Source organism: Gallus gallus, chromosome 4 (assembly GCF_016699485.2).
Source record: "Gallus gallus isolate bGalGal1 chromosome 4, bGalGal1.mat.broiler.GRCg7b, whole genome shotgun sequence".
Classification (NCBI taxonomy): domain Eukaryota; kingdom Metazoa; phylum Chordata; class Aves; order Galliformes; family Phasianidae; genus Gallus; species Gallus gallus.
In genome coordinates this window covers 76,109,844-76,124,681 of record NC_052535.1, presented here as the reverse complement: position 1 = coordinate 76,124,681, position 14,838 = coordinate 76,109,844, and the positions used below count along the sequence as shown (strand labels likewise).

Here is a 14,838-nt window from a genome sequence, read left to right as displayed (position 1 = left end):
CAATACAAGCGTTGACATTTTCAGCTCTTGGAAAGTGTAGGTGCTGATGGAAGTCTTCAAGGGTTTACAAGGAAAGCACCATTACCTCCATACAGGCTAATCAGAAGCTGTAGTGGAACTGATAGCTCCTGGTCAATTGGCTTCTTGATGTTCCCTAGTGCAATTCCATTGCAGCTCAAAGAAACACTCAGAACGCTCAGGCCAAATTAATACCTAAATCCAGAACCTTGAATGCACTCAAACTGGGAACAGATTTAACCTATAGATTCTACTGTCTTAGGCAAGTTATTTCAGTCTTCTGAGTCTGTTCTCCTATTTGTAAAGCATAAATAATCTCAGTAATAGGAAGGAAGCCCTTCATATTATTGAGAAACAAGAAAAATCGATATTCTGAGTAAAAGGCTCTTGACATTTCATTTTGACAACAGTGTGACACTGTAAATATTTAAATTGTGCATTTTTTCTCTCTGAATCTATCTACAGGTACATGCATTCCTGCATGCACACATATATGCATCTGGACTGTTGCCTTGTGAGAGTCAAAGATTGACAGCAGGAAAGAAATACATATGTCATTTCCTCTGCCTTTCTGTACATCACAGCACAATTTTTTTTTCTACGTTGGTTACTGGATGTTGCTAATCAATGTGCTCCAGAACAGAAAGCTGCAGAATGTCAGGCAGAAGAAGTTTTGAACCATTCTGAAGGTTTTAAGATGGAGTCTTTGAGCTGGGCCTTTAGCACCTGGCTAGCATTTTGCATATATATGAAATGTGGCTAATTTTTGTTTAGCAACAAGGCAAATTCTCCTGTCATTTCAGCTCCTCAGGAATGATGAAAAGCAGTGTCTTTGGAGCTGTTAAGAACTCTTGCAAATACATGGTGGTTTCATCTGCTTTACAGCATTTTTACGTGCTCCAGTTCTCATATCACACGCAGAAGAGCTTTCAGCTTTCTCTGAAGTTATAGTTCCATAATCAAAAGACATTTAAGAAGGGATAATGATCAATTCTACTGATTCTGCATTTTTTTCCTAAAAGGGCCCTGGATTGTTCCCATTGTCCATATTTGAGCAACAGAGAAGCTTCTGCTGTTCCTGCAGCAATGCTCATTTTGTCTTTCTCCTCTCCTTGCTCTTTGCTCTTTGAATTCCGTAACCCATAATATTCACTAGAATTTCCTCACATATCTACTGCCAGAAAAAGCAACAGTGTAGTGTTTATCTGAGCACAGCAAAGCCAACAGCTATGCAAATGCTACTCTAAATTAATTGCACAAGCTTCCTTGGACGAGAGCAACTCCTTTTGTCATGCAACCATCTAACAAGCCAACATTAGGAAGTAAATATTATGTACTGCAAAAACTATCAATCCTTCCAGACCAGATATTTCAGTCAAACATGAGGGTGGAAGGCATGTTCCAACAGAATCATCACTTGATATGATCAAAATCATTATCAAAGTGGAAGTTTTATTGCCTAGGCATACTGCTCAGTGTGCTGCCTGCAACCACGAAGAGATGAGAGAATCATATTCTTGGAAACAGAAGAATTTCTTCCCCGTCAACTCACCCTCTCCAAAATGTTTGGTGAGTTCATGTGGCAGCTGTGTCTTTTATTCATAAAGAAACCCCCAAAAATGACTTTACATTAACCAAGAGCACAGTCTTTACCCATACCTTTGTTACTTTCTCCTTTGGTCCTGTTAACAGTCGTTCAATTAATTTTATTTGAAGCAGTTCATTGTTTGGGCACCTCTGACTTACTGGTCCATAGCAAATTACAGCAGTTATCTCAAAGAATAAAATTCATCATAATGACATGCTATTAGCCAAATTTACTTCTGAGTAGTACTTACATGAGTCCAGAGAAGCTCCATTCATACTGATGTATGTCCCCAAAAGCAGTGTTTTTACGTCAGTGATTGAACCTCACAAGTGAAACACAGGAATAAAAGGAATAAAACCAGAAAGTTTTCAAATGCAAAGCAGAAGCCAAATTCAACATTCATTTGCCTAGAGATAGGAAGTGTGATATGAAGACTGGTGCTCCATAGGAAGGTAAGTTTTTATCACTAAGTAAATCTTGTGCTTCTTCCAAAGACTGAAGCCAATACTCTAAGTACTAGAAACGTCACCTGTATCCTTGCCAAAACTAACTACAGGAGCAAGCATACAGCAAATCCAGAACAGCCTTACAGACAGGATCCTGTATAATCATCTCCTAATAAAAGCCTACTTTAAGGCATTAAGATAGCCTCAGAACTGCAATAGTAGGCACAAAAAAAGGTTAGGAAAAAGGGATGTCCAGTTTTTAGAGAGAAAGATTCAAATATCTACTAAGCACCTTTTGGCTCAGGAGCTTGTAATGACTCACTAAGCCTCACTAAGCCTGCTTTAATACAGTTGTGTTTTGTTTTGTTTTCCATATGCTCACTCCAAGATTTTCCAGGGAATCACACCACCTCTCTCTCAGTGACTCCAGAAACCATGTCACCTTCAGACAACAGATCTAAAGGTAACTCATATTATTTTTAAAATATCCTATTATCTAAGCACACTTATTATATATAATTACTGCACATATTGTCGATGTATAGGATACATTGCTGTTACAGACAATATTGAAATTCCTGGATTTTAGGATCCATCTTCACATCAGCTCTTCTCCCTTTGCATACACAAAGCACCACAGTGCTTATATGTGCATGCTCACGGGCAGCTTTGGACATGTTGCAGTCTCTCATTATATAATGAGGTCCCTTTGATGTGTCTTTTTGTTGCCTGGAAATCAGCGTAAGACTTCCACGGTCCCCTGGGAGCTTCAGATTAATTAAGCTTATCATTTCTACATGGTGGTGGGTCTGAGCAGTGACTGAGACAGCCAGACAGCCAGGTGGCAACAGGCTGATGGGAAGTCTTCACAGTTCTGTCACTTCTTCCTTACTGCTTCTTTCCCTTAAAATAGTTATTTCAAGTGGAATCTACATGCAGCTCTGGAAGAAGTCCCAGTAATGGAATTAAACACATACTTCACATGGATAGGAACATGTTTCCAGAGAAACCTGTTACATCAGTCCTCTCTAAAGAGAGAAGTTCGACTCCAATGCATACCTTACTGCTAGCAGTAGTTTTAGAAACAAGTAAAACGATCTGTGACATGGCCAGTCCCTTCTGCTTACACAAATCCCTGCATTGTCTCACTGCTGCAAGGAGCAAGTAAGGCAGTAGAGTGACCTTTAGAAACCTTGATCGTTTCATGTCTTATCACTCAAACCTGGTCAAGGTTCTTGCAATACTGACTTCTCTCTGGTTCTTTGAAGGGTTGTGATGACAGCAAGCGGAGTTCAGGGATCCCCTGTCCTTTCAAGGGAGAGAGCAGAAAGACACTGAAAGACATTAGAACACAGGAGTACCTACAGTGGTATTGAGATGTATAGGATTCGTTAGATCATCTACAGTGCTAGTGGCCAACGTGCTGTATGTGCTCCAGTGAGAGGGGAGATGGTACCACCACCCTGATGACAAGATTGCAAACAACCTCTTTGGGCTGGAATAGCCTCAAAGATGGGTTTTCCTATTAGATCAAGTCCCGGTGTCCTAAACAAATTGTAATCATTCTTGGAAATAGCCTAGAGGAACACACAATGTAACATATTGAAATGGAATGAAATCCAGGGAAAGGCATGGGTGAGGTGCAGCAGCTACCAACAAGTATGGAGCTGCCTTGCTTAGGGCAGCATCAGAAAAAGAAAAAAAAAAACCCTACCAAGGTAAAGGTGGAAAAGGGAGTGGAATTTGTTATCTAGGTTCAACTATGCCTACATGGCTTGAGCACAGCAGTGTAAAATGTGTCACGTCTGAACACTGAGTCTCTGCAATGGTTGGCCAAATTCAGGTGAGGTGATATCAGGCGGTAGGTACTCATTGGCCCCCTCAGGGAAAGAGGAGGGTAGGGCCCTCTTGGGAGCAGGAAAGTTGACTCACCCAGCTCTGTTCTTCTACAAGCAGCCCTGCAACAGGAGAGATTAGATGTGTAATCTGTACTGCTGCCAACGTGGTAAACGAATAAAAGAGGTTGCAAAAGAAGCGGAAACTCATTAAGATGAAATGGTGTGTGTGAAATATATACTACAGAAAGTAATAAAAGAATAGAAACTTTAAAATTAAAGGAGCTGAAATTTTACAAAGTCTTAGGTCGTGCTGCACTGCCAGAGCTATTTGTTGTTCACTAATAACATCTCCCCGTTTCCTAGTGAATACAGTTACATCTAGGATTTTCTAGATAAGACTGTCAAGTACTAGCAAATAACTTCCAAAAAATGCTTAACATTGATTTTTTTTTTTAATCTCCTTTTAACTCTTAGTTTCTCTGAACTTTGTTGAAGGTTGAAAGGTACAGAAGTCCTGGGCTGCACAGCCATAATTTAAATCCATTTGTGGCTTTTACTGTGTTCCCTCTTGCTCTGCTATAGAAGGTGTTAGAAAACATGGTACCACCACTAAGATGTGCAGAGTAGAGGTCAACAGTGAATTTCTTCAGAATGACCATAGAACCCCAAGGTGAATGCCAGAAAATATTTTATTTATCTAAGCTGCTTGACTCCAGAAGGACCAATGTTATACCAACCCAACTGGCCCTGTAAATGCTCAGAAGAGAGCAGCTCCCAGCAATTGTAGTAAAGTGACTGTAGATGCAGGACTGAAACACAAGGTTTGCTAAGCGTGCTGAAAGCCTAGATGAGCTTAACCGTAGACTTGTGGTCTATGTAATCACAGAAGTCTATGGCTTCCCATGACGTAGTCCTTGTGAGGTGCTGGAACAATCCCATACATCCCAGCTGAAATGCACCCTGGCACTGCTAAGATCGAGTGTTTTCTTTCTGGAAAGTTCCATGCAAGAGGATAACAGTCAGTCCTGGAAGAAAACAAGACAATGAAGACACGGAAATACAATGTCATTCATCCCTGGAGAGGAGAGTGCAGCTCCCACACATGACTCCAGGTGCTGACAGTCCAGCAGGCAGAGATACAGTCACAGCTCTGGAATCTCAGGCTGGAATTTGCTCTGGGATATGTCACTGGCTCCATGTGCCTGGCTGGCCGACAGCCACAGGGCTGAGCAGTGCCTCCTGGCGATACCAAGGGGTGGATCACCCTTCAGGCAACCAAGTGCTGATGTTAGTACTTGGGAGGGTAACAGCAGCTAAGGGTAGTTAGGACTGGACTTTCTTCCAGAGTATCTGGAGCAACTGAGCCTCTTAATTCAGCCTCGTCTAGTGCTCTGGCTGTCATCTGGGCTACTATACAGGTAGTTGTATACTAGATTACTTGCTACAGTATATGGTTGGTTGAGCTGTATGTGTGCTACTCATCCTTCCTCTGCATCTTCTGGCCTTATTTCAGCATTCTCCCACTGTGAAGTGGTGCAGGCTGGAACACAATGTCTCTAGAAGCTGAAACTCCATACCTGCATATCTACATTAATAATAAGAAATGAATAGTTAGCTTTCCACCCAGTGTGGCACCAGAATGGCCATGAGCCTGCTTGGAACATAGCACTAATGCATAAAGAGTTATGGGAATTTTGCTTTACTGTGGGCATCACTCTTAACAACACTTGCACTAGACAGCCTGGGAATACCCCCCGTATCCACAAGGCATGTAAGGCTCAAACTTCAGTAAGAAGGACCTGCCTCCTTTTTGTCATCTGGACTTAACTAATATACAGCTGAATCCTTCTGAAATGACACAGTTTGACTAATGGCAGCATCCTACATTTAAGGCATTTGTCACTTGCCAGTAGCAATATCCTTGCTACTAGCAAAAAGAGGTAAATGAATATCATTTGAAGTACTTACCTGAGCTTCCAGAATATTAGAAGTCCTTTTTAAAATACTGTGGCTAACGCCAGAGCTGATGCCATGCCTCCTTCCTGACCCTCCAAAATCATTTCTGCTCTGTATACAAAGACCTGGTCTCTACTAGCAAACAAAGCAAGGGGAAGCTGTGTATTTAGTAGCACTTTTCTCTCCTCTCCTATTGAGGACTTCCATCAAAACTTAAGTATTTTTGCTAAGTGTTTTTTTCACTGCAAACAACATACTAACTGGTGTTAATCAGTGGCATGGGCCTCTGTTAGGGGCTCATGCCATTCTAATGGGTGAGTGGCTGGAGTGGATATCTTAATGGCATTTCCAACCTTAATGTTTCTACGATTACTGTAGCAACATGCCAGAGAAGCATTAAAACATCCCCCCCAGACATGTGGATTTAAATAAAAGGTTGTTCATAACTACTCATCTTATGAATATTCTTTAAAATTCTGAGGTCAGCCCAGGACTTAGCAGTGAGATAATTACAAAAAGGAATGGGCTTTATTTTCTCAAGAGACAGAAATGCTATTTTAATCTGCTAGGAAAGATCAGGGAAATTGTCTTCCAAGGAAGTTTCTTCAAAGTGGACCACTGTGGCAGCAGACCGTCCTCTCCAGCCCACTGCCACTGGAAAAGTGCAACTTGCACATTACGTTTCTTTCAGTGGAAGTTTCAAATATTTCCAAAGATCAATTGGCATCGTTTAGCTGGAAATTTTCTAAAATTTCTATTCTTGTAGAGTTTGGATTATTTGTCTTAATTACAGATGAAGTCTAACACAGAGAAAAGTATTTGTTAGTGTTTTCCATACATATAGAGAGCAGGCAATGGAACTTCAAAGGAACATCGAGCATAAGTTGAGCATAAGTGCTTCAGCTGCTTGAGGAGGAGTCCAGCCCTGCGCATAGAAGTGAGCCTGGGCAGACCATTTAATCTCTGTGTCTCGGTTTCCCTACCATAAAGAAGTAAAACATGCTTCATACTACAGGAGGAATGAAAGAAGTGAAGTTTGCAAAGTTTCCTGTCATCTCTGGATGAGTTGGGAAAACCAAAACTTTTTTGTAAAATTATGCAGATACGAAAATCCTGCCACCCTTCATTATCACGAGGATGAAAAGCAAATGGTGGTGTATTTACCTCAAACAAAATTGTTGTATGCTCTGGCTGAATTCTGCAAAGCTGCAGGTTTGTTAAAAGGGTTAAAGCAGCTGCATAGGCACTACTTTGCCTATGTCTTGTGAATGATCAGCCTTTCAGAAAAGCTCAGCAACCCCAGAGAAATCTAATTCAGCACACACAGAGAATATTTTGAATATATCTTGAAGTTTATTTTTCTTAGTACTTTTTAGGTCAAGTGTAGAGTACATAACCGAGGAGTGCATAGCACCAAAGTCATCCCTTTGGCTAGCAAAGCTCAAAGGGGGGCAAAGGGACTGCTTAGTTACCTCTGTACAGAGTATGTAACATCAACAGGTAACACTTGTGTAGAAACATATGTGCAAATGGAATCTGTAACATCTTCAACTGTACCAAGTGTCGTCTGTTGTGTAAAAACAAAATCTGAAAAATATATAAATATACAGCTGCATGTCTTTTTTTTTCCTATATACACTATATAACAGGAGAATAAAATCTGGGAGGTTGCAGTAACTTTGCTGAGATCAGACTGTTGTGATGCATAACTTTACAAACACATCCTCAGCACTTTTTGTCTTGCACCATGGTGATAAAGAAGTTGCATAAAGACAGCAAACTCTCTGGGCAGTATTCCTCAGCCACCTTCCTCTGATCGATGTAATCTACGTCTTCCACGCAGTCTGGGGGGCTGTGTTCTGGCTGTTTGCCGGTCTCAGAAGCTGCTGGGCCCTGGGCATCCTCTGCAGCATGGTGAGCTGGGTGCCCTTTGGCAGGGTCCACTGCCGCCAGGAGGCTTGAGCGCGTCAGCTTGAGGTGGGCGCCTCGTGGGCCTTTCCTGCATATTTTAGGTTTTAGGATGCTCCTGGGGTCTTGGCAGATCTGCTTCTGCTTCTTCAGGGAGCGGGAGACCTGCTTCCAGTAGGACTTCTGGTTTGCTGCATAGTGCGGGCAGGCGGAGGGGTCCCCTGAGAACTCACACCAGAACGCGCTGTCCCCATTCCTGCACTCGATGTGCACAGTTGCAGCACTCATGTCGGTCACCGCCCAGCTGCAGTCAGCATTTTCTTTGGATTTAAATTTGCCTTTAGGAGATGCCTTTCCTCCTTTCGGCTTCCGCCCTTTTTCTCTCTCTGGGTTTGATTCAGCCTGTTTCTTCCCACCGTGCTCTATGCCTTGTTTCCCCCTTCTTCTCTCCTTCTGCCTTTCACAGCTGGCGAGCAGCATCTGGGACACCAGAATCAACACACACAGGAGTCCAACGTTTTTAATCCACATGTTTTGCTCGTTGTTTGCCTTCAAAACAAAAACATACAGTCATTAAAACATTTTCACTTCCTACTGGACTCTATTTGATAGCTGCAGGATTTCAGACTTGCTCCTTGATACCTGTTAGAATACCTACTAGAACCTCTCTGCCAGGGGAGGTTCAGGTGGGATATTTGGAAGAGTTTCTTCTCCTTAAGAGCAGTGAGGCATTGGCACAGGCTGCCCAGGGAGGTGGTGGAGTCACCGACCCTGGAGGTGTTCAGGAAACACGGGGATGTGGCACAGAGGGACATGGTTTAGTGGCAGTATAGGTGGTAGATGGATGGTTAGATTAGATAATATTAGAGGTTTTTTCCAGTCTCAATGGTTCTATGATTCTTTGGTGTTAATGGGGAGATCCTCTGTCCTCCATGTGCACAATACCTGGTTTCTAGAACCATTACATAGTATTATATCCAAGCAGTGTGAAGCAGAAGAGACTCTTTCCCAGGACAAGCTCCTGCCTAGTGTCAGAAGAGCCCTAACTGCAATCCCTCCTGCAGTCCCAGATGGAATTTGGCCACAGGACTTGTCAGTTTCAGATGGATATCTCAAGTCATGCCATACAAAGCTGCTGCTGTGCCCATGATCTCCCATTTTGTGAATGTCACATGAGTCACTTTGACTCCAGCCTCTGTGCTAAATAGAAACAGGGCATAATTATTTCCTAGGCATCTTGCAGATTTTCTTAATTCACTTGGTACGCTGGTATGTAAGTTTTCTATTACAAATAAAACATCTTTTTCATAGACTGAAAAATAACTGTGGAAGCATTTTTTCTTGTCTTGCCTACTACACAAGCAGAACTGCTTTTTGCTTTTGAAGGCATCTATAGTACAATTGGATGTGTCTAAAGCTGCCGTGTACAGAATGTATTTATTTCTGTAGGTGTTTCTCTCTATGAAGCAGATTTCAGGATCAAAGCTCACCATAATAGCTGAGGGTTAAATGTGGCTTTTAGTGTACTAAATGTACTGTTCTGATGTTTCCATCACACACATTTCGGTAGCCAATTTGCCATGTTAGAAAGCAGAAATTCATGCAGAGGCATGCTAAGAAGGAACCTATTTCAGCATTCAACTTTCTGCACATAGAACACATAGATAGCAACAGATGTGAGCAGGTCCCACTTCTGTGTAGCTCTTACCTGACTCGCTTCGTGCCTTATTCTATTCAAAGAGATTTTCACAGCGTAAGACCCTCCTTAGGAAACACCATGTGGTAGTTACAGTTCCATTACAAATATGCAATTAGTAAAAATTAAAACAAGTAATGATGTGGCAGTAACTTTCAGTTATGAGTAGAACAGTTTGAAAGTAAGATAGCTAAAATAAATACCTTGCCCAGGAGCCGGAGGTGTCCAAACTCCACTCAAGATGCAGCTCGTCTCTCTCAGAAGGACTGGAGCTGCTCGTAAAGGCAGTGCGGTATTTATAAGGGCAGAGACACACCTTCTGGGCTCCAAGAAGACTGTTGCAACACAATAGGATACCTCCGTGCCATGTTCCTTCACCTCTGACACACCTCCTTGGAGAAGTGCCAGGCCTCAGAGCACAAAGCATCAGCTCTGGTGGGGTGACAAAGGTGTGTGTGTATAAATCAGACGTTCCTCGGGCCGAGTTCTTCCCTCTTTATACACAGAGATAAGAACTTCCTTAGATCATGAGCTTCTCTAACAAAGCTTTTCCCAGCCGTGGAGACGTATCCTGCAAGTTGCTCTGCTGCTGTGTACAATTGATTTGGAGTGACAGCATACAGTGTCTCTTTGCAGAATGAAAATCGTTCCACAGACCACTTCAAGGCTACCTTCAGAAGATTTCATTACCTCCTGTCACAAATAGGTAAATTCATAGTAAAGCAGTGTCGGAGAACAGTTTAGAACCAAAATAAGTCATTATTCTGCATTAGGGACAGGATGCATCACAGTGAGATGGTCATAAGCATAAAGTTCAGAAACAAATTCATATAAATACGGATATAAAGCTGAGAATTGACTTTGCTTAAAGAACAGACTGTAGCTGGTGCCTTTGTAGTGAGGCTGCCTTTGTAGTGGGGTTGCTTCGGGAGATTTTACTGGGTAGTATAAGTGTGACAATTGTTACATGTGCTTTAGAAGTAGTTCTAAGACAAATAGTTGAGATACAGGAAGAGGTGAAAGGAGATATCTTTGTAAGACAGGCAGCTCTTCCTCCTCATCTCTCCCGTAGTATATTAATGGGATGTGACAGAGGGAAAAAGCTGTAGGAAAAGCATTGTCTGGACTGGTGATAAGGAGACTGTTCACATTGTGTAAAAAAATCGGAAGCCAAGAAAACCCCAAATAAAATGGGTCATTCTGCAATGTGTGAGTGACAGAATGTGGGGAAGGGGACTCAAATATCCAAAGTACTGAGGGGGTAATCTATGAGCCACTGCTATCTGTTTAGCCATCCATCTATGTTCAGCTCCCTGGGATGCTTCTGATCAAGCTGAGGCATCAGATCTGCCTTGCGTGCCTTTGGCTGGCATGAGTTAGTATGGAAATATTTGCAACAGTCCACTAAAAGTGGAAGATGTGTCGTTAGCACTGCCAAGGACTGATGAATGGGGCAGGTGTGACTCAGGGATCAGAAAGTGTTTAACAGCTTGTCAGGTTGGAGAGGAATCTGAGAATGAAGATGATGTGAGAGAGAAATCCAGGAAGGGTTGTCCTGCTCAGGAATCCCAAACTGACACTGCACAGTACAGACAGCAGTGTCTGCAGACTGTAGTTTGGATCCTTAAGCAGTGCAGCTGTGTTAGTATGGCCATGCATCCAAACTAATGAGCATCTCATCAGGGCTAATTACTTCGGCGACAGTGTCAAGCCAAAGTGGTTACATGACCTCATGTTCTGGCTCTAATTCAGGTACAGCTTTATCACATTCCATTGCCCTGTGTGTGCACACTATAAATTGATTTTTAGGTGACAAACTAGGAAGTTGGTTTGGGCATATCACCAGAAATGAAACCACAAGCAAACCAATAAAGCAGTAACCTTTGAAACTTGCAATCTCCACTCCCTTATCAGCAAATCCATTTCTTTCGATGTCCCAATATGGTCTCTGTTTTTAACCTCTTCCTAGTTTCTTTGGTTCTCTACTACCAGCCTTTCCTTCTTTTGTTTCTCCCTTCAGGAGACGGAGAAGCCATGCAAACCAGAAAGTGGACTGGAGATGTTCTTTCCATTTCTTCTGAAGATATTGCCTACCTTTATCTTTAAGAGCAATAGTGTAATTAGGACATCTCTAAAGTAGTTGTCTGCATCTCTTTGGCTAAACAACTTATACAAATAGAGGGGAGGAATGTTATGGAGAGGTATGTAAGGAATTACGGGCAATATGGCCACGCACAAGGTTTATAATAAGGAACCTGCACTCAGCTCCTCTGAGATGTCCATTAGGAGATGCTTGTCCACCACACATTCCCTCCATGGGGAGAGAATATCCTACTCAATCTCATAGATGATGTTACAAATGTTTTGGTTGATGTTCACAAAATAACGCTCAGTGGAGAAACTAACCACAATGTACTGAAAATACTGCAGCCCTCCACCACTCCAAAATTGCTTATTTTTGACAGCTTTTGCCTACCCAAAATACTCAGTCATTGTTAGCTTCCCCATTGCTGATGGGACATATCAGTGTTGTCTACTTGCTTCGTAAATAACAGTGATGATACAGGGAGAGAAAGGGCTGTGAAAATGAAGTACACAGCATTAACGTAGCATCTTCATTTCCTAATTGATTGACTAAGTATAATTGGTTATACTTAATTAGCATCTATCAACAACAACAACAACAAAGATGCAAAAACTTGTTTATAATATGATTTTCAAAGAAAGTCTTCTTTTTTTTTTTTTTCCCTCTTCCCTTCCCTGTACTTTAAAATACACCTTCATCTTGCTATTGGCTGAGTTGAAATGCTGTTTGCTTGTAAACTGCAATCACAGCACTGCCGTGGAACAAACAGTGCAGACTAATAGCTGAGAAACAATTTGATCCGTACAGCATATGGCGAATCTGAGCAGCTAATTTGGCAAGATCAAATTTATGGGGATCTGCTTAGTTATTGAAATCAGAAGAAGACAAGCACAGAAGGCATTTGGCAATACTAGCGCATAAAAGTAATAATGGGAAAATACAAACATGGGTGCCCAGATCCCAGTGGGAGGAAATACCTTAAACCAGCTGAATTCCTGCTGCCTTTTGGATTGAAACTTGAGAAATCAGCGCTTTATTTTCATTAGAGCTGACAGAATTATTAAATCTCTTTGGTGTCTTTCTGCTGTTGATGCAAAGAGAGAAGGGGTTTTATGCATATTCCTGTCTGTAATTCATAGACTTGGAAGACATGCAGTATTTTCTATATGCTCTTATGTTATCCGCTCATACCTAGGTATTTTACATAAGAATTTGTTACTTTTGAAACTACTTTTTTTTTGCACTGGTGCTTTAATTGCAAACAGCAATCTGCTTTTGGTGTCATCTATGTGACACTGTGATATATAGATGCATTTTTTTCCCCACAGAATAAAAAGCTACGTGAAAACAGAAAATGATGAGGTAATTCCATGTACAGGTACATATAAGGCCCCATCCCTGGAAGCATTCAAGGCCAGGCTGGATGGGGCTTTGAGCAACCTGGTCTAGAGGGAGGTGTCCCTGCCTATAGCAGGGGGATTGGAAATAGATGATCTTAAAGGTCCCTTCCAACCCAAACCATTCTATGATTCTAAGATTATTAGCTATTTGCCAGTCACAGATGTGGCACCAGAATGCTGTTCTCCACACAAATACTCCAGCGGGGAGAATTAAGTGCAGTGAACAGCTGCTGCACTTCAAATTAATGCCCTCAAGTGCTCCTCTGCAGCATTCAGGCAATTCCGGAGATGAGAAGTGACTGCACAGGTATATTCCAAGGATATAACAGTGGGAATTTACTTTAATGGGATTCAAGGAACATCTGAAGGAACAATCTCTTTGTCCATGGAGACCAGCTCCCTCAACCTGTCTTCACAGGAGAAGTGCTCCAGACCACCCTACGTGGTACTTTTAACAACTACCTGCCCTCCTGTGTGGATGATATGAGCTGTAATTCCTGTCGGGTTTGTTGTTTTATTCTTTTTAAATATGACTAGCATTCAAGATTTGAGTAAATAAATTCCATTAATGTATGTATATCAGACACTTGTGGTGTATAGGCCCACACATTATTAATATGTGATTCTTACTACAACTAAAGCAGACTTATCTGTTTGTGCACAGTTTATTAACAAAATATAATCATGCTCAGTCTGCAGTCTGTATTTCACTGAAAATATCTGCTGAAAGACTCACTTTGCTAACAAATGTGAGAGCCATACCAAAGTTATATCCTATTTTGTGTGGCAGTGGGCTGCTCTCTGGCTCTGCACTTCCATTCCTGGCTAAACAAACTCCAAGCAAAGAACCCGGGTGAAGAACAGGCTGCCCAGAGAGCCACCATTCCTGGAGGAGTTCAAGAAAAGGGTGGCTGTCACACTGAGTGACATGGACTGGTGCAGTCATAGGCATGGGCTGATGGCTGGACTAGATGATCTTAATGGTCTTTCCAACCTTAGCAATTCTAAGATTCTTCTAAGAAACCCAAGACAGGGGTGGAGCGTGGCCATTAGGAGTGTGTTTCTAAAATGATGAGGCAACCTCTGTCATTTCATTAGATTTCTCTGTTGTTTTGTTAGATTATATGGAGGGAAATTCTGAGGACCATGAGAGATGGGAGAGGTTTGCTGCCAAATGGGGTTGACAGTTTGGCCTTGGCAGGAAGAGGCTGCCCGAACTCAAACAGGGAAAGTACAAGTTGGAAAGCCTGTTCTGTCCTATTTCATTGTGAAAGCTTGTTGAGCTGAACTAAAAGGAAGTCTGTCTTCATTTTAAAGCAATTAAAAGACGAAGAAGATGTAGAGAATTGCCTTTGCTAGCTAAACTTGATGATTACCCTAATCTATACAGGATATTAAATACTGGTGCTGAGATAAAGATAACTGCTGCTATACAAGAGCTAATGAAAAACACATTGCGATCTGAGCAGATCCATGAGACTTTGATCCCTACATGTTTACATCTGATGGTGCTAAGGGGTCACCAAAGCAGAGCTGCAATAGGCAGATACAAATCCTTAAGCTCCTGGGCTGCTCTTTCTAAATGTGATATTCAAAGAGCTCTAAAATGTTTTTTCCTACAAAAAATGGAAGAGTTTTTCTTCTTTAAAAATTAGCTTTCATTAAATAAAAAGGCTATATGTGATTAAAAAAAAAAAAAGAAGAAAAATCATAAAAAAATGGAGAGATGGCGTACAGAAATGTGTTTCGTATTAATTTTTCCAGTGCCAAAAAGAACTTAATCTCAAAACCTGATTTTTACATATTTTTGTATAATTTCAGCTCTAATGAAAATGAACACTTCCATCATCTCAATCGTGGCGAGGGGTTCCCCCAGCACAATCACCTCATTATCCTGTGGTT

General features: G+C 41.7%; 1 protein-coding gene across 1 annotated transcript; it reads right to left on the bottom strand.

Annotated features, from left to right (window-relative positions):
* Nucleotides 1-7,177: 7,177 nt before the first annotated feature.
* On the bottom strand, nucleotides 7,178-9,718 carry FGFBP1 (fibroblast growth factor binding protein 1). The gene is made up of 2 exons (XM_420773.7): nucleotides 9,654-9,718; nucleotides 7,178-8,303 (listed from the first exon to the last, which is right to left on the bottom strand). The coding sequence occupies exon 2, from the start codon at nucleotides 8,283-8,285 to the stop codon at nucleotides 7,572-7,574; it is 714 nt and encodes a 237-aa protein (XP_420773.1). The 5' UTR covers nucleotides 8,286-8,303; nucleotides 9,654-9,718; the 3' UTR covers nucleotides 7,178-7,571.
* Between the last annotated feature and the right edge of the window lie 5,120 nt (nucleotides 9,719-14,838).